The sequence below is a fragment of the Chiloscyllium plagiosum genome, unplaced genomic scaffold (genome assembly GCF_037043375.1).
Source record: "Chiloscyllium plagiosum isolate Xiang-an unplaced genomic scaffold, Cpla_swu_hap1 HiC_scaffold_4, whole genome shotgun sequence".
In the NCBI taxonomy this organism is placed as follows: domain Eukaryota; kingdom Metazoa; phylum Chordata; class Chondrichthyes; order Orectolobiformes; family Hemiscylliidae; genus Chiloscyllium; species Chiloscyllium plagiosum.
This window is the reverse complement of record NW_028270142.1, coordinates 134,417,866-134,438,200: the sequence shown is the minus strand read 5'-3', so window position 1 is coordinate 134,438,200 and position 20,335 is coordinate 134,417,866. Positions and strand designations below refer to the sequence as shown.

Genomic DNA, 20,335 nt, shown 5'->3' with positions numbered 1-20,335 from the left:
GGCTGTTCATTTTCCTTCAGAAGAATGAGGAGAATAATGAGGTTTTTATCACCCGCAAGTATCAAAAATAAGAAGTGAGATTTAAGGGTAAATGTTCCTACCAATAAAACCGACTTTGAGCTTATCTCCAGAGCCACCAACAGGTCTCAGCTCTGAACAACCCCTGTCACATAAACACAATGCGGCTGCCAACATCCTTCTCTAACACAAGGCTTTTGATCTTTCACAGATTTCCATCAGTATCCAAACCTTCAGAGAAATCGACAGATAGCCTAGAGTTTCCCAAAGAGCTGATGGAGGACTGGAGCACGATGGAAGTTTGTGTTGACTGTAAGAAATTCATTTCCGAAATCATAAGTTCCAGTCGGCGGAGTCTGGTGCTGGCGAACAAGCGGGCCAGGTTAAAACGGAAAACTCAGTCCTTTTATATGTCCTCGGAGAGTGCGTCAGAATTTCGACTGGCAGCACCCAAGGAACGAACTATCAAAGAGGTTTAGACCTGTGCCTTTTTATTTTCTTCCTGAAGCTGTTTCTTTATTTGAAGAGGGATCTCCAAACAAAACAACTAGAAATGGATCCACAAACACACCAGAACATGGACTGACTATGCTAAAATTCACAAATATCTAGCTTTCATGTATTAATAAAAGTCAGGGTTCATTTGTATAGTCTTATCTTTGTCAATGGGTCTTATCCAACATGAAATAATGTAAGTTACTTGTATATAATTGTAATATATTTTATTAACAGGAGGGTTTGGACCCCATTGACATTGGGAGTGGATGTTTAAAACCACTTGCAGCAGGTGAAGAATTGATAACTTGTATAATATTTAATCTGTGCAGTATATGTACATTGAATATATACGACAGAAGATCTTCATTTAATCTTGAACGTCTGCTAAGATAATGATCTTATTTGATGGAGTCATTTTTTAAACTTACACTTTGTGTCAACGGGTTTATAGGTGAGCGAGAAAGATCATTTTAGTTGTTAAGGGCAATGTGAGCTCACTTTTTTATCATTTAAAAGCAAAGGCACATTTATTTTTAAACTGGACGATGGATATATGACACAGACTCCTCTCTGTTTTCATGAAAGCGACAGTATTTGTCAAAACTGATGTCAGACCTGTATTGAACACTTCATTGCCAGCTTACATAGGACAGTTTTTGCACTTATGTGAAGTACTTGATTCATGCTCTCTTTCAAAACTTCTTTTAACTAATGGCTTGCTCCATGGCAGTAGATCTTAAGATCATAAGAAACAGGGATAGGAGTAGGCCATTCAGTCCGTCAAGCCTGCTTTGCCGTTTAATAAGATCATGTGATCTGATTGTGGTCTTAATTTTTCCTGAAGCAGCTTTGTGACCAGTCACCCACTGAGCTGATCAATCCAGCTTACTGCAATAAATTCATTGCTAATCCATGTTGCCTTTCAGTCTTGGCTTACTGGTAATTAGCCTGAACACTTAAGGAATGGATTGCCATAACTTCCCATTCTTTTACTCCATTCCCCCATTGTACTGCAATATATAGTTTCAAAGTTATTACTGTAGAGCTGATGTGAACAAGACATGTCATTCAGTTCACGTACTGAGTTTCCTATATGTTCAATGTAAATGCAATGACTGTTCATGCATCAATTAAAAACAAACTTTAATCTTTATAATGAATATTGTCTTTCATCATCAATGGGATACTGCACAGGTACATGTTAGAAGAGAGTCAGGATTTTGACCCTGGAACCACGATGGTTCCAGGGTCGTGAGTGGGGAAACTTGCAGGAAATGGTGTTCCCATTTGTCTGCTACCCTTGTCCTTCTAGATGGTAAAGGTTACAGATTTGAAAGGTGCTGTCAGAGGATACTTGGTGAGTTACTGTAGTGCATCTTGTTGGTGCTACAAAGCTACTGCATTAGTGGTGGAGAGAGTGACCAGTTTACACTTTCACTTACAAATAATACGTGAAAATAACGAGCTTTTAAGGAGCTTAATATATGTGATGCTAGAAGTCAGCAGAAATAAAATGACAGCTTTAGTGAAATCATGTGACAGTGGGATGCCCATAACTTTTGAGATAGTTATCACATGATTCATATCAGGATTCATATTTTATTCACATAAAACACATTTATTTTCCATGTTGACAGTTTTGTTCATACTAAAATTTATACATGAAAATAAATTAATTGTTACTATTCACAGGTAAGATAACATATAAACTCCACCCATTTATAGAGAAGAATGATTGATACACATGTATATTTATATACAGTAATGTGGAGCTGAGTTCTAGTGCATGACTAACCACTGGTCTGGTGCAGAGCCAGATACTAGTTTGGATTAGGCCATTTGGCTCTTTGGGTTTGTGCCAAAGGTTCAAAGGGCAATTCAGATAGTCCCACATGTCCATTTCATCCTCATATCTCTACAACTTTTCTCCTTTGAGTACTTATCAAACTTATCTTTGAGTACTTATCTTAAGGCTGCTTTTTGATCTGTTTCCACCACCCTTTCAGGTAGCGCAAGCCAAATTCGAATCACTTGCTGTGCAAAACAAAAAGCCTTTCTTTCGTATAGCTTCTGATTCTTTTGTCAAATACCTTAAATCTCTACGTTCTGGTTAATGAATCTTCAGCATTGAAAATAATTTTTCCCTCCTTAAATTTTCCCTCCATCATGATCCTAAAGCCCTGTTAGCTTTATCTGTTTGAAGAGAGCAATCTAACCTCTCCAGGCTATCCACGGATCTAAAATTCTTCATTCTAGTAAATCTCTTCAAAGTCTCCTGTCCTTCGAAAAGCGTGGTCCTACATAAGATGTTAAAATATGTGCTTGATCAAAATTAGTGGTATAGCCGGATTCCAACAAAATAGAAGATCATGTCCTTTGTATTGTTAGGTAACTTATTTTAAAAACATTTGAAATTTCATATGTGAGGAGTTGTTGATTTCACGTCCTACTGACTTTTTTACCATTTAATTTCTAGGTACAGGGAATGCAGGGAAGCTTATACAGGGAACCTTAAGACACCCATGCATAATGAAATGGAAACACAATGGTTAACATTCCTGACGTATGCACTTTTGTTCAGACCCTTGTCACTGTTGTTACTTCCAATAATAAATCTTGCTAATGGGAGAAGGCAGTAGTCATTGTGTTTTCTGGTTCTATCCCCCCCTTTTTTTTTAGATTTAGATTAGATTAGATTACTTACAGTGTGGAAACAGGCCCTTCGGCCCAACAAGTCCACACCGCCCCGCCGAAGCGCAACCCACCCATACCCCTACATTTACCCCTTACCTAACACTACGGTCAATTTAGCGTGGCCAATTTACCTGACCTGCACATCTTTGGACTGTGGGAGGAAACTGGAGCACCCGGAGGAAGCCCACGCTGACATGGGGAGAACGTGCAAACTCCACACAGTCAGTCGCCTGAGGCGGGAATTGAACCCAGGTCTCTGGCGCTGTGAGGCAACAGTGCTAACCACTGTGCCACCATGCCGCCCACCTGTTGTATTTATACTCACCAAATCCTGATCATTGTCTGGATTGGGGAAATTGGGAGTCCTTGTTCCCAAACATTCCTCACCCTCCCTATCTCTGTAACATGTCACCCATATGAGAACTCCCTCACTCTCTGGCCTCTTGGTCATCGCTGACTCCCTTCACTCAGAGGATTGTGAACCTTTGCTCAGCCTTTGAGTACATTCAAGACTGAATTCATTCCAAATACAAAAATGGTGTAACAATAAATCTAGAAATTCAGGACAGCTCATCCCCTCAACACCCCATCACTGCTCTGAGTGCAGCAGTGACAGTGACCATCACTGATGGTGGCACCATTAGTACTGGGAAGTTGTCAGTCTCTGATTGGCCAGCAGTTCCTGAGGTGTGCTTCCTGTCCTGGCAGCTAGAAGTCCCCCATGAAATGGCTAACGGCCAGCCATCCTAAGGTAAGGGAGGGGGAGCCACAAAACCCAGCCGATAGATCCATTTTTATTAACCAGCCATTAACCTGCAGCATTCAAATTGCTGCACTGCTTCTGGCTGCCTGGTTTCATTTGTTAACTGTTCTGAATATTCTTTCTCCTCACATTCATTTTCCTCATACTCTTCGTCCAGCTCCTTGTCCTCATTCTCTTCTTTGTCACTGATTTGTTCCACCAATGTGAATGTATTTTGGTTTCCAATAATCATGTTTTGCAATTTGGACCTAATTATTTCAATGTCAGACTCCACTTGGATGGCCTCTCTGTTACTTGTGCTCATTTCATTGGAACTGCCACACGTGTGGGACTTAGACATCATTTCCAGGGCCTTCCCTGTTCAGAGAATAGATCAAGTTCAGTGATTAGAAGATAGCTTTCTGCAGTATTTTAACAATTATTATCCTGATTATTTACATTACAATGTATTGAAACACAATAATCTCACATGAATGTATTCAGCAGTGCATCACCAGGAAGATAAGTACTCTCTTAATTTACCCAATTAAGCCAAATTTCTGCAAAAATTGGGGAAAAACTCAGCAGATCTAGCAGCATCTGTGGAAAGAAATCAGAGTTAACACTTCAGCTCCAGTGACTCTTCTTCAGAACCGGAACTTCAGGTTACTGGTCCTGAAAAGTTAACTCTGCTTTCTCTCCTCTCTGCTGAGTTCTTCCAGCAACTTCTGTTTTCACTTTTGTTTCTGATTTCCAGCATCCGGAGTTCTTATGGTCTTTACTCAGCCAAGTTTCTGAGTAGAGCATTTGCCAAGTGATTTATGCTCATTCAATAATGTTCATCTAATTCTAGCCTCTTTGGACATTGTTGCCTTTGGAAAACTAATAAGAAAAGATGTCAGGCCAGCTCAATCATTATCATTTGATTATAAATGGACTGTTGACTTAAATGAAATGGTGCTGACAGTATAGAGCTCCCGAATTCAGCTTTGAGGCAAATTTTTGGACCAGTGATAGAAGGTCTTTGTTCTAATCTCTGATGAACAGAACGAAGAAAGCAACATTCAGTAAAGGAATGCACGTACCACATTCTGCATTCACACTGGATGCTGGATCCGCAAAGTTCTCCAAGGCAGATAATGACGTTGACCTCATAATGGATATGTTGTTGTTTGAGCCAAAGGTGCAATTGCTGAGACTCGAGTTGCAGATACAAATCTTGCAGATCACTGGCAGCGACTTGCATTGTCCTTCTAGGGGCAAAAGTAAAAACACTCAGATTCCAGCCCATTTTAAAAGTTTATCCAAACTAATTTTGAGCAAAATATGAATTAAGGTGAGGTACTGTGATGAGTGAAGTAACTTTACGTGATATACCTGCACTGGGTTTTGGATGTTTCTCTGTCAAAATGTTACAAGCTGAACAGGACCTTCTGTTATAGAACACAAACAGAAATTGCTGGAGAAACTCAACAGGTTTGGAGTGTTTGTGGAAAGAAAGGAGAGTTAATGTTTCGAGTACAGTGACTATGAGAATTCCTCTTGATATTCCTGAATGGTAAACCTTTTTAAGCAGTATTAGGAAAATGTTTTACTTTTTATGGCAAAATCCAACATCACCTGCTCCAAAGTCAGCTATAGAGAGGATCCAGACCGTGGTATTTAACCAGAGGCCTTCTGCTTAGATTCACCAGGAGACCCCTGGCCCTCAGATTTAAATTTGACTCTTTAAAAGTGCTGCGATTTTAAACTAAATTCCATCTCATTTCCAGTTCAACTTCCATATTTGTCAGTTTCTATCTGCAAGTGCCACAGTCCAAGTAGCTGGCCTAATGCTTGATTATACCATCAATCACCATTCACTTTAGATTTCTGACACCCCCTTCTTTACTCTTCCTTCCATATGGGCTGTAATTGCTGCAAATCTACTGTACAGTAGGCAAGCACGTCCCTCCCATGTCTTGCCACAATAACTATTTTGGCAAGTTAAACTCCACTTGCCCCACCACCCCTGCCCCCATCCCCACGCCCGACTGGAGACCGTTTTTAGCAATGCAATTTTTTCCAAAGCTGTGGAGATATTTGCTCCACTGGACCCAGCAGCTGTGCTTCCCCATCCAGTCCCTCGACTCTTCATCATTATTTGGCCTTTTGGAACTCTTCCCTCTCCGTTTCTTCCTCCTTGTTCCTTCCCTCCACATCCCCACTCGCAAACATTTGGTCATCTAAAGCCCCTCATACTAACCAGGGAGACAGATGCATTGTGGTAATGTTACTGGACCATTCACCCGGGTGTCCAGCCTAATGGTCTGGGGAAATGGGTTAAAATCTCACCAAGGCAGGTTGTGAAGTTTGAACTCATACAGTCATAGATGTACAGCATGGAAACAGACCCTTCGGTCCAACCCGTCCATGCCGACCAGATATCCCAATCCAATCTAGTCCCACCTGCCAGCACCCGGCCCATATCCCTCCAAACCCTTCCTATTCATATACCCATCCAAATGCTTCTTAAATGTTGCAATTGTACCAGCCTCCACCACATCCTCTGGCAGCTCACTCCATACACGTACCACCCTCTCTGCATGAAAAAGTTGCCCCTTAGGTCTCTTTTATAACTCAATAAATTAAATGATGTAATACATTCAATAATTGTGAAATTAAAGAAATAGACTAAAGGTATCCAAAGCCAGTTGTTTCAAAAATACATCTGGTTCGCTAATGTCTTTAAGGAAGGAAATCTGCCATCCTTACCTGGTCTCGCCTACATGTGACTCCAGACCCACAGTCATGTGATTGTCCTACTGAAGTGGGCTAGCATGCCATTCAGTTCAAGGACAATTCGGGGCGGGCAAAAAACACTGTCCTTGCCAGTGATACCTATGTCCCACAAAATACTTTTCAAAAATGGAGCTGCTTTCGATTCACCAACAATTAAAAAAACCCAACACAATTAGGTGATGTTTTTCATCCTCTACCTTCTTCACTCTCTCTCTCTCTCCACCTTCCACACCAGAAAACTGGGTGGGCAGTTTAAATCGCAGTTTAAATTCCTGTTACCTACTCACAGGTCCCAATGTTAACACTCTGTTCTGAGAAAGCAGGAAGGGTAACCATCTGGAAAAAGCTGACCAGGCGCCCTTGGTCCTCGAGCTCATTCAATAAGCTCATACACTCTCAACCCTCTGTTCTATCCCCAGAACGAAGCCTGGAACACTGATGCAAGGCGCCCCTGGTTAGGCCTCCCTCAGTGCTGCACAATGCTGCACAAGGTAACTAGATTCCAGCCCACCTTCATGCAACTGGAAAAGCCTGTCTGTGGATTGCAATTTACTTTTTTTTCTATTTTAATTTATTTTTTTTAAGTGCTGTGCTGAAGTATGGTGCCTGAAGGCAACTGGATTTCAATAACATTTTTCGTGTCTGGAACCCTGATGTCCAGTGATAACATGGTGACTAACATGTGTTTCTCTGCTCATCTGAATTACACTTTTCCTACTTTAACACACCCCTCTGATGAAATTATCTCAATAGATTCTGAGACTCAAATTGCTCAGCTTTAATTTATTTACACTAGTGTGGCATCTGGAGCCTGATGTCTGCAGCACAATGAATATGTTTACAATGTTTGACTAAATAAAGAACTCACTTTGAGAGGACAGCGCTTCTCCAGGTCTTGTTGGCTCTGAAGTATGAGGCCTTGCTGCAGAGAATAAAAGTGACAAATTAAAACCTGGGCATTCACTGTTCCTTCAATCAGCACTTGTAAAATTCCTGTGCTCATTTTAATCATTTTATCTGAGGTGCCTTCCCTAAACTCTTTTTAATGTGTTTTTCCTTTCTACTTTCAAAGCCTTCTCATAATCTATTCTTAGAAATCCTGGCTCAGTCATGCTCCCCCTCATTTTCAGACCAAGGCTCAATGTCATTTTCTCTATATAATTCCATTCATGAAATTCCCAGAGACATTTCTACATTAAATTCACCCTTTAACTGGAAGTCACTATCGGTGGCAAAACATGTGCCAATCTATTTGTTCATTAATATATGCAGATGAAAATTTTCTGCATATGGATGTATGTCACTCCTTAGGGGGTGTGACTAGACCAGGTTACAAGCTCATACATAAATAAAATGTGGATGCTGAAAATCTAAAATAAAAACAGAAATTGCTTGAGAAACTCAGCAGGTCTGGCAGCACCTGTGGACAGAAAGCAGAGTAAACATTTCGAGTTCAGTCATGCTTCTTCAGAGACTCGACTCACTATCTTCAATTAGTTGTTAGTGTAGTGGTTAGTGCACTACATAATGCAATATATAAAGCAGAAACTCTCAGCTTTTTGTCATGGGATTTCTAAATTGGGACGTTAAAGAAGAAGGGGACTTTGCTTTCAGCTCTCGCTTATAGTTTGCAGTATTCTGAGTCAGAAGATTATGGGTATATGAGTCACTCTCGAGATGTGAGCACACAATGTAGGACGACAGTAAAAACAGAATACTTCAAGAACATATACTGACAGAGGCTCTGTGCTTCAGGTGAGGTATTAAGCAGAGGCCTGAGTGGATAGATGTAAAACACTACTTTTTGAAAAGCAACTGAGGTCTCTGAGCGATATTTACCCCTCTAATAAAAATCTGAAAAAAACAAATGAACTGTTCATTAGCAAATTGCTGTTTGCAGGACCTAGCTATATGCTACTTTTTCTAAGTTATTGCAGTCATTACTAAAGCAATGCATCAGCTATAAGTCACTTTAAGATGCTTGGTGGACATGAAAACTAAAGATAAATCATTTCCACTAGTTAAACATTCTAGAACTGAGGGCAGAGTCTAGTAGTTAGTGCCACACCATTCAGGAGAGATGTTAGGAAGCACTTCTACACACAAAGGGTGGGAGATGTTTGGAACTCTCTTCCACAAACAGCAGTGGATGCAGGCAGCAGAACTGACCTCAAGGAATTGATCCCAGCAATGCAATGAGGAGGACAGGGCTCTGATAGAGAAACAATGGGAGACTGAACAAGCACTCCCACTCCTCCAGGCCCACAAGCAGTTTTTCCTGAAGCTGTCCCCAATGGATCCTCCAAGTGACTTCTATAATATCTCTTGGGAGGAGGGCTGGTATCTGTCCTCTGTACTACCTTCAGAAAACTCTGGACTGAGTGTTGGAGTGGATTTGAGTCAGGTCTCAGATATTTAAATCTTACCATTTCTCCCCAACCTAAGCCATTTGTCTTTGGGGTTCATCATTCAGCTCTTCGTCTTCTGTTTTTTAAAATTACTTCATTGAACCAATGTTCCAATGACAATCCCTACTTGAAGCATCTAACTGTCTTTCTCTTTTTACCAGGGAAGAACTTTATTCTGATACTTTATCTATCATTGAGCCTGACAGTTAGTGGATATATTAGATTTCTCATTGGCCTTTTCAGCAACTTATTCAAGCTCATTAAGGACAATGAAATGCCAATTCTGTTATTACCTTGAGACCTCAGTAGATATTCGTTTGAAGGAGAAATGAAGGGGCTGGTAAACTGTGACCTGTAAAATTAACTGCACAAAACCAGAAGAGAAAGCTCAGACAAACTCAGAACTAATATTTCACTGTAATCAAAGCAAGTACATTTCCTCCAATTTAAAATAATTGAAAGCAATATCAGAATTGTGAAATTGGATTATACTTTTTCATCATTGAAATCTCATAGCAATAACAATTTGATTTAGAAAGGCCTTTAAAGGTAGTAAAAATGTTTGAAGTGCACATTTGGAACATTTTCAAATAAAATTTGGGTCTCAGCCATGTGCTGTTCATGCCCACTGGAACAAGGCATGTGATATCAGTACTTGGTTCAATCGCGTGCAAGTTATTAATGTAGTACTAGCAGAGGGAAGAAATTATCTGATTGGGTGAGTTGCCACTTTGAATTATATCATTTGCATCTGATGTTAGTTACATTTGCCATTTAATGTTTAAGATTTTAAATTATTTTGCATGATGGATTACTGAAAATGTGAGTGAGAGAAACCAAAGTTAAAAATCACACAACACCAGGTTATAGTCCAACAGGTTTAATGGGAAACACTAGCTTTCGGAGCGCTGCTCTTTCATCAGGTAGTTGTGGAGTATAAGATTGTAGGACACAGAATTTATAGCAAAAGTTTACAGTGAGATGTAACTGAAATGATATATTGAAAAATACTTTGATTGTTTGTTAAGTCTCTCATCTGTTAGAATGGCCATGTTACTTCTTTCATATTTTGTATTGGTATTAGCACCCAATACATTATCTGGGCTGACACCAATTATTAAAGTTCACTTGAGAATGTAACTTTTAAAAAATGTTTTGCGATTGACATATGAAAGAAGTGAAACTATCATGGTCATTCTAACAGATGAGAGACTTAACAAGCAATCAAGGTATTTTTCAATATATCATTTCAGTTACATCTCACTGTAAACTTTTGCTATAAATTCTGTGTCCTCCAATCTTATACTCCACAACCACCTGATGAAGGAGCAGCGCTCTGAAAGCTAGTGCTTCCAATTAAACCTGTTGGGCTATAACCTGGTGTTGTGTGATTTTTAATTTTGTACACCCCAGTCCAACACCGGCATCTCCAGATTGAGAGAGACCAAGTACCTATGACATGCTTGAAGAGAAGTTTCTCCTAGTTACATTGACAGCACACACATCACAGAGAATGGGGGTATTTCAAGCCAAAAATGTGTTGCTGGAAAAGCACAGCAGGTCAGGCAGCATCTAAGGAACAGGAAAATCAGCGTTTCGGATATAAGCCCTTCTTCAGGAATGAGGAAAGTGTGTCCAGCAGGCTAAGATAAAAGGTAGGGAGGAGGGACTTGGGGGAGAGGCATTGGAAATGCGATAGGTGGAAGGAGATCAAGGTGAGGGTGATAGGCCAGAGTGGGGACGTAGAGGTCAGGAAGAAGATTGCAGGTTAGGAAGGCGGTGCTGAGTTCAAGGGATTTGTCTGAGACAAGGTGGAGGGAGGGGAAATGAGGAAACTGGAGAAATCTGAGTTCGTCCCTTGTGGTTGGAGGGTTCCTAGGCGGAAGATGAGGCGCTCTTCCTCCAACCGTCGTGTTGCTATGGTCTGGCAATGGAGGAGTCCAAGGACCTGCATGTCCTTGGTGGAGTAGAAGGGGGAATTGAAGTGTTGAGCCACGGACTGGTTGGGTTGGTTGGTCCGGGTGTCCCACAGGTGTTCTCTGAAACGTTCCCAAGTAGGCGGCCTGTCTCCCCAATATAGAGGAGGCCACATTGGGTGCAGCGGATGCAATAAATAATGTGTGTGGAGGTGCAGGTGAATTTGTGGTGGATATGGAAGTATCCCTTGGGGCCTTGGAGGGAAGTAAGGGGCGAGGTGTGGGCGCAAGTTTTGCATTTCTTGCGGTTGCAGGGGAAGGTGCCGGGAGTGGAGGTTGGGTTGGAGGGGGGTGTGGACCTGACGAGGGAGTCACGGAGGCAGTGGTCTTTTCGGAACACTGATAGGGGAGGGGAGGGAAACATATCCCTGGTGGTGGGGTCCGTTTGGAGGTGGCGGAAATGACGGTGGATGATATGCTGTATATGGAGGTTGGTGGGGTGATAGGTGAGGACCAGTGGGGTTCTGTCCTGGTGGCGGTTGGAGGGGCGGGGCTCAAGGGCGGAGGAGCGGGAAGTGGAGGAGATGCGGTGGAGTGCATCGTCGACCACGTCTGGGGGGAAATTGCGGTCTTTGAAGAAGGAGGCCATCTGGGTTGTACGGTATTGGAACTGGTCCTCCTGGGACCAGATGCGGTGGAGACGAAGGAATTGGGAATATGGGATGGCATTTTTACAGGGGGCAGGGTGGGAGGAGGTGTACTCTAGGTAGCTGTGGGAGTCGGTCAGTTTATAGTAAATGTCCGTGTTGATTCGGTTGCCCGAGATAGAAATGGAAAGGTCTAGGAAGGGGTGGAAGGAGTCTGAGACGGTCCAGGTGAATTTGAGGTCGGGGTGGAAGGTGTTGGTAAAGTGGGTGAAGGAGCACGAGGCAGCGCCGATACAGCCATCGATGTAGCGGAGGAAAAGGTGGGGGGTGGTGCCAGTGTAGCTGCGGAAGATGGACTGTTCCACATATCCTACAAAGAGGCAGGCATAGCTGGGGCCCATGCGGGTGCCCATGCCTACTCCTTTGGTTTGGAGGAAGTGGAAGGATTGGAAAGAGAAGTTGTTCAGGGTGAGGACCAGTTCAGTCAGTCGAAGGAGGGTGTCAGTTGAAGAGTACTGGTTGGTACGGCGGGAAAGGAAGAAGCGGAGGGCTTTGAGTCCTTCGTGATGGGGGATGGAGGTGTGTTGAACTCGTTAATCCGAGAGCGTAGGGGAATGAAGGTGAGGTCTCTCCTTATCTTCACCATGGACATCCAGTCCCTGTACACCTCCAATCCTCCCACTTCCTGCAAACCAAAGGAGTAGCCTTGGACAGCCGCATGAGCCCCAGCTATGCCTGCCTCCTCGTAGGATATGTGGAACAGTCCATCTTCCGCAGCTACACTGGCACTACCCCCCACCTTTTCCTCCGCTACATCGATGACTGTATCGGCGCTGCCTAGTGCTCCCACGAGGAGGTTGAACAGTTTATCCACTTTACCAACACCTTCCACCCCGACCTCAAATTCACCTGGACTGTCTCAGACTCCTCCCTCCCCTTCCTAGACCTTTCCATTTCTATCTCGGGCGACCGAATCAACACGGACATTTACTATAAACCGACCGACTCCCATAGCTACCTAGACTACACCTCCTCCCACTCTGCCCCCTGTAAAAATGCCATCCGATATTCCCAATTCCTTTGTCTCCACCGCATCTGCTCCCACGAGGACCAGTTCCAATACCGTACAACCCAGATGGCCTCCTTCTTCAAAGATCGCAATTTCCCCCCAGACGTGGTCGACGATGCCCTCCACCGCATCTCCTCCACTTCCCGCTCCTCCGCCCTTGAGCCCCGCCCCTCCAACCGCCACCAGGACAGAACCCCACTGGTCCTCACCTACCACCCCACCAACCTCCATATACAGCATATCATCCACCGTCATTTCCGCCACCTCCGAACGGACCCCACCACCAGGGATATATTTCCCTCCCCTCCCCTATCAGCATTCCGAAAAGACCACTCCCTCCGTGACTCCCTCGTCAGGTCCACACACCCCCACCACCCCAACCTCCACTCCCGACACCTTCCCCTGCAACCGCAAGAAATGCAAAACTTGCGCCCACACCTCCCCCATTACTTCCCTCCAAGGCCCCAAGGGATACTTCCAAATCCGCCACAAATTCACCTGCACCTCCACACACATCATTTATTGCATCCGCTGCACCCGATGTGGCCTCCTCTATATTGGGGAGACAGACTGCCTACTTGCGGAACATTTCAGCGAACACCTGTGGGACACCCGGACCAACCAACCCAACCACCCCGTGGCTCAACACTTCAACTCCCCCTCCCACTCCACCGAGGACATGCAGGTCCTTGGACTCCTCCATCGCCAGACCATAGCAACACGACGGTTGGGGGAAGAGCGCTTCATCTTCTGCCTAGGAACCCTCCAACCACAAGGGATGAACTCAGATTTCTCCAGTTTCCTCATTTCCTCTCCCCCCACCATGTCTCAGTCAAATCCCTCGAACTCAGCACCGCCTTCCTAACCTGCAATCTTCTTCCTGACCTCTCCGCCCCCACCCCACTTTGGCCTATCACCCTCACCTTGACCTCCCTCCACCTATTGCATTTCCAACACCCCTCCCCCAAGTTCCTCCTCCCTACCTTTTATCTTAGCTTGCTGGACACACTTTCCTCATTCCTGAAGAAGGGCTTATGCCCGAAACGTCAATTCTCCTGTTCCTTGGATGCTGCCTGACCTGTTGCGCTTTTCCAGCAACACATTTTCAGCTCTGATCTCCAGCATCTGCAGTCCTCACTTTCTCCTCGTATTTCAAGCCAAGTCAAATACAGCATAAGAAATTAGATTAGATTAGATTACATTACAGTGTGGAAACAGGCCCTTTGGCCCAACAAGTCCACACCGCCCCGCCGAAGCGCAACTCACCCATACCCCGATATTTACCCCTTACCTAACACTACGGACAATTTAGCATGGCCAATTCACCTGACCTGCACATCTTTGGTGCTGTGGGAGGAAACCGGAGCACCCAGAGGAAACCCACGCAGACACAGGGAGAACGTGCAAACTTCACACAGTCAGTGGCCTGAGGCGGGAATTGAACCCAGGTCTCAGGCGCTGTGAGGCAGCAGTGCTAACCACTGTGCCACTGTGCCGCCCATATAAAGAGGTGGAAAGAAAGACTGAGATAAGAGAGAGAAAGAGACAGAAAGAGGACAATGGTATTTAAAAATTTTACATTTTTAAATCTTCTACGATTAAAACCTGAAGGATTCAGCTTTAGGATAGCAATTCCATTACCGCAGAGTTCAGCCAGTTGTGATTGAAATTAACATGTCAATAAAAATATACTTAGACTGAAAAGAACAAGACTTAACTTGTGTGGAAAGTTTAGTCTGCATTTGAATCCAAAGTACAGCACCTATACACTGCTCATCTGTTTCAATGTTGTGCTAGGTGCTGAGATGTAGGTGTTATATAATTCAAATTGTTCAACAGCTTTTCAATATCTGAGCATCATCTGCCCCTCAGCTCAAGGTGTACAATTTGTACATAAATAACAGCGTCATTAGCCTTTCCTTTGCTTTGTCAACAAATTATATGCATTATATTATACACAGCTCTATAATCAAATCACTGCCACTCATCATATAACACTGAGCACCCTGCTGTTAAAAGCTACACTGTTAAAAACCGTGATGCCTCGTTAGCAAAAGATCTTGGAACAACATTAACCTATCATTAATTCCATAGGACAGTCCTCCGGCATGCCTGAGGCATACTCCACAACAAATAGTTGCTAAATGGGGAACTGCAATTTCTCCATCTATCGAGTCTGAAATATATTATCTGAGAGTGTGCTGGAGGCAGATTCAATCGAGGCACCCAAAAGGGAACTGAGTGATTACCTGAAAATGTAAAGGTAGGAAAAAGTAGCGGAGTGGCACTACATTAACTGTTTTTGCAGAGGGTCAACACAGGCATGTTGGTTCAAATGGCACCATTCTGTGCTGCAATTATCTTATGACTTTATTCCATTTACATTCAGAATTTTCCACTTCTCATTTCAGCAAGGGGACTTCAGTAATCTTGAAAGGTTATGAAATAAAGGAACAAAACCTAATTGCTGAATAAAGAACATCACAGTAAACACAGTCAAACTGCATTAGGTAATCTGAAACCAGTGACTACAATCACCATTTGATACAGAATACTTCAAATCTCATTAAGGGGTTTCCAACATTTCCTGTGGTTATATAAAACATCATAGCTCACTCAAACATATTCTACAATTGAGAGGAAGTTGATCATTTGGACTGGAATTATCTTTCAATTCGCACCACCATTACTACATTTATTAACATTTGTCAATAATAACCAAAAGGATTTAAGAATCAGAGAAGTCACGAGAAATAAATAAGATCACAGATGATTTCTCAACTTTTATATCAAGTTAAATATATGTCCAACATTGGTGTTTGTTAGATGGCCAAATCTATGTCACTACCACAAACAAAACATTATAATTAATTCCAAAGAGAATGTCATAACACCTTGCCTTCCATCTTATTGTCAAGATGGTGGTGGAGTAGCAACGCAGTACATGGGCTCCTGCCCAGAGCTCATCTGCTCCAAACACTTTTACTTTTTCCTTTTCTTTCACAACTTGTTTTTCTTACTTCGATGTAGCGGAGCCGGTGTATGACTGGGGTGGACAACATTAGAAATCACACAACATCAGGTTATTGTCCAACAGGTTTATTTGGAAGCACTTACTTTTGGAGCACTGCTCCATCATTAGCGACCTGATGAAGAAGCAGCACTCCAAAATCTAGTGCTTCCAAATAAACCTGATGGACTCTAACCTGGTGTCGTGTGATTTGTTAACTTTTTCTCACTTTTATCTACTTACCTCCTGTGGAGAGATTGGCAGCTCTATTGTGTCCAGCGCGCCTGAGGCAAGGTTTCTTCACAGAGAAGGGAGACAGCTTTGGGGCAGTACAGAGGAGATCAAGCCCATAGCGGAGAAGGGGGGAGGGGTACAGTGAGAGATCATGGGAGAGGGCTAGAGAGCGAGCCTAATGTGGAGGAGATTAAGCCCAGAGCGGGGGACAGTGAGAGACCCTGGGGAAGGGCTCGAGAGTGAACCCAATGCGGAGGAGAATGAACCTGATGTCTCCCTGCATCTGCAGCAGTGTCAAGTGGGGAGGACATTGTACCCTTGTGGGGAGTGCAAGCCCAGCATGGGTAAGCACTTAAGAAGGGACTGTCGTGTTGAACTTTTAACTTTATATCTTTATTTTTGTACATTATACTGAAAATGACATTAATGTTGAATTATTGTCTTTATTTCCTTATCTTCCTACATTGTACCTAAGATTTTGTACCTAGGTACCTTTGTACCTAAGGCGCTGGGAGTGGCGAGATTTTACACTTCTCACTGTATTCCTGTATCCTTGTGCAATTAAACCTAATTCTGATTCTAATTTTAATTCTAAACAGTATTAGATGTACCAGTCACAGGTAGATAGGATAGTGAAGGATGTGTTAGTTAAGCTTGCCTTTATTGGTCAGAGTATTGAGTACAGGAGTTGGGAGGTCATGTTGCGGCTGTACAGGACATTGGTGGTGCCACTTTTGGAATGCTGTTCAATTCTGGTCTTCCTGCTATAGGAAGGATGTTGTGAAACTTGAAAGGGTTCAGAAAAGATGTTGCCAGTTTTGGAGGTTTTCATCTGTAGGGAGAGGCTGAATAGGCTGGGGCATTTTCCCTAAAGCGTTGGAGGCGAAGGCTTATAGAGGTTTATAAAATTGTGAGGGGCATGGTTAGGATGAATAGCCAAGGTCTTTTCCCTGGGGTAAGGCAGTCCAGAATTAGAGGGCATAGGGCTAAAGTGAGAGGGAAAAAATCTAAAAGGGGCACCTTTTCAATGCAGAAAGTGGTGCATGTCTGGAACAAGCTGCCAGAGGAAGGGATGGAGGTTGGTACAATTACAACATTTAAAAGGCATCTGGATGGGTATATGAATAGGAGGGATTTGGAAGGGTATGAGCCAAATGCTAGCAAATGGGACTAGACTAATTTTGGATATCTGGTCGGCATGGATGAGTTGGACTGAAATGTCTGTTTACATGAGCCAGTTCTGTATCCAAATGGATAGTTCTCCATCTATTCCATGATATCTAATTTTGCTAACCAGTCTACTATGAGGAGCCTTATCGAACATCTGACTGAAGTCTATATAGATCACATCCACCACTCTGCCCTCATCAATCTTCTTTGTTACTTCTACAAAAAAACTCAATCATGTTCATGAGACATGATTTCCCACGCACAAAGCCATACTGACTATCCCTAATCAGCCCTTGCCTTTCCAAATACATGCAAATCCTGTCTCTCAGGATTCCCTCCAACAATTGCCCACCGCCAATGGCAGGCTCTTGTTTTGCAATAACTTGCTCACTGATGCCCAGGTTGGGTTCTGCCATGGTCACTCAACTCCTGCCCTCATTACAGCCTTGGATCAATAAACAAAACCTGTTCTAAAGAACTGGTGTCAGCAAAGACTGTGCCTAAAAGGTAGCAAAATGTAATAAAAACAGAAAATGCTGGAAGCACTGAGCAGGTCTGGAAACATCAGTGGAGGGAGAAACAAAATGATTATTGGTTCGGCAAAATGATTCACTGGTTGATGGCTTTTAATGAGAACAACATTTACCTTGTGTTCCAAATATCTGATTGCTCAGATGTGGATCACACATTGCAAGCGCTTGAAAGAAGATACCACAGGCTTTCTTCCCCTTTCGGATGACTGCAGAAAGTAGTTCACATGCCTTTGTAAGGATATCAGACTTGGACGTGATGACATTAAGCTCATATTGACTGAGAACCTGGCTGCTGTACAGGAAACATATCACCTGCTCAACTAAAGCTGGGCCCATTGATGTACTGAGTGTGTAATAATGTCTCCGCAAGTCTATTGATCACAAACAGAAAGTACAGTCATTAGCTTATTATTCATTATACACAAAAACTAAATGCTATCATTTAGAACAACAACTTGCATCAATATAAGTACACTTAGTCTATTAAATCACTTCACAAGAAATAACTATTGGACCCCAAGGGACATTAGGACTGATTATGAAAATCTTGTCAGAGATGGAGGGCTTAATGAACCTCTTCAAAAAAGGAAAGGGAGCAAGGCAGAGATGTCCGAGATGGGGACTGACCCCAAGTGGAGTCTTGTGCTGAGATTTAGCTGCCACAGACTACCAAACCTCCCTCACCCCTCCATTGCTGGCCCCACCCCTACATTCCTGTCTCCCCACTCCCCTTCATCCCTGTTCTACCAATCAGCTCTCCATTCCTTCCTTTCCCCTCATCCCTATCCTCCCCTCTCCATCACTATCTTAACCCTCCACTCCAACCCTGCGACCCCCCCCCCTACCTCTCCATCTCTGCCCTACCCCTCCCCAACCCCACAGTGGGAATATGTTGGGGAGAGGGACTGGCGTCAGGCCCCAACGGCCCAAGCTCCAGCTATGATAAGGACATAAGACATTGGTGCAGGAGTCGGCTATTTGGCCCGTCGAGCCTGTCAGTGTCATTATGGACGCCCTTGAGCCACCACTTCACTGCCCCTGTATCCTTTGGAGACTCCCTGCAAGACTAAGCATCTGTCTGTCTCCACCTTCAATAAATTCAGCGATGGCGCATCCAAAGCTCTCTGATGAAGGGATGAAGGCATAAAAAAACAAAGTCCAGTATTTCACTTTGTAACTTATTCTCGAAAGGAGCAGAGTGCATTTGAATCGGCAACAGCAGCAATGTGATTTTTCAACCCACTGCTACTCCTACGGTCTGCAATGACAGGAAACATTTTACTGCAGAGATTCACAATGGTAGTACTCTCCAGCTATGACCGCCACATGCCTCGAGAGAAACCCCGGAGGTAATTTAGCTCTTTCCCCCACCTTGTAAAAACAAGCTCCAGAAAGGTGCCTCAGACTATCACCGTCTGACCACCGTTTCCCCGGGTCCCTCTGGGAAATAGATACTTCACTGATTCTGTTGACAAAACAAAATTACTGAATTCATGACATGGGATTGTCAACACTCCCCCCGTCACTCAGATTTCCTGTCAGAGGCTGCTTTCCCCATTAGCCATTGCCAATGGAATGAGCTCTCTTACCCTGTGATGCCATCGTAGCCGACAAGCCGTCGCTGCCAGCTGTCGGGGCGGTCTGTGTGTGTCCTCCCCAGCCTCTGCTGAAGCAGTTTTAACTGCAGCTCTCACGCCCAGAAGTTCCCCTGCCTCTTCCTCCCCACGCCGTGCCGCAGCGGCGCAGGGAATCCCCGGTCATATTCCAGCCTTTCCCACCCAGTGCGAAAAGGCAAAGGCTGCTCCCCTCCTCAGGGCTCTCTGCTTCCATTGCTTTGCAACAGGTTGTTACAGAAATAAACATTTTCTTCAAAGAAAAAACGCAGCTGTCGATCATATCCTGTTCCCACCCCTTGTCATGAGCCAGTTCCGGCCCCTCTCATCTCTGCTGTTCAAACTCAGCCCCTTCAATTTGACCATTCTAGCTCAATCCTAGCTTCCTGCTGCATTCTGCCCTCTATAAACCAGAGTTGAACTGTCAGATTATGAACCTTTGCATGCATAGGGTGGTGTACTGTACAGCCAGGGCTGGAAGAATGTTCCACAAGTCAATGGAATGCAACACAAAAGAAAAATACTTCTTCCATTTCCAACATTCAATTAACAACCTTATTTATGTCAGAGCTATCGAGAGGGTTTCTTAAAAAATAGCATAATTGGTTTATTATCAGAACAAAACTTATTCAATGAAGATGCAATAATTACTGAGGCAGGCATGTAGAAGCATAAATGTTTATTCCTCTAATTTTTTTGCTATTCATTCAAGCCATGTGGGTGTTGTTGGCTGGGTCAGCATTTATGGCCCATCTCTAGATGCCCTGGAGAAGCTGGTGGTGAGCAGCGTTCTTGAACTGCTGCTGTGCTGTAGGTAGACCCACAATGCCACTAAAAGATGGACCTTCAGGATTTCAATCCAGTGACACTGAAAGAACAGTGATGGATTTCCAAGTCTGGAAGGAAAGTTGCTTGCAGATGATGTTCCCAAATATCTGCTGCCCTTGTTTTTCTAGATGATAGTGGTCATCATCCTATATTGGACAGTTACTAGGCTCCAGT

At 43.6% G+C, this 20,335-nt stretch overlaps 2 protein-coding genes across 6 annotated transcripts in view; one reads left to right on the top strand and one right to left on the bottom strand.

The window, feature by feature from the left end:
• LOC122548856 (protein spire homolog 1-like) overlaps positions 1 to 1,666 on the top strand; it is a 207,915-nt gene extending 206,249 nt beyond the window's left edge. For all 4 annotated transcript variants that reach the window (XM_043687728.2, XM_043687729.2, XM_043687730.2 and 1 more), the window contains one exon: positions 230 to 1,666. In XM_043687728.2, the coding sequence (XP_043543663.2) occupies positions 230 to 497 (268 nt within the window). In that variant the 3' untranslated portion in view covers positions 498 to 1,666. The remainder of the gene's footprint in view (positions 1 to 229) is intronic.
• Positions 1,667 to 2,058: 392 nt separating this feature from the next.
• Positions 2,059 to 19,575, bottom strand: LOC122548857 (uncharacterized). 2 transcript variants are annotated; one of them, XM_043687732.2, is made up of 5 exons: positions 19,310 to 19,575; positions 17,834 to 18,091; positions 7,602 to 7,655; positions 5,038 to 5,205; positions 2,059 to 4,330 (listed from the first exon to the last, which is right to left on the bottom strand). In XM_043687732.2, the coding sequence occupies exons 1-5, from the start codon at positions 19,320 to 19,322 to the stop codon at positions 4,008 to 4,010; spliced, it is 816 nt and encodes a 271-aa protein (XP_043543667.1). In that variant the 5' UTR covers positions 19,323 to 19,575; the 3' UTR covers positions 2,059 to 4,007. The 2 variants fall into 2 exon arrangements, with proteins under 2 accessions (XP_043543667.1, XP_043543668.1); XM_043687733.2 differs by having other exon boundaries at positions 5,038 to 5,202.
• Between the last annotated feature and the right edge of the window lie 760 nt (positions 19,576 to 20,335).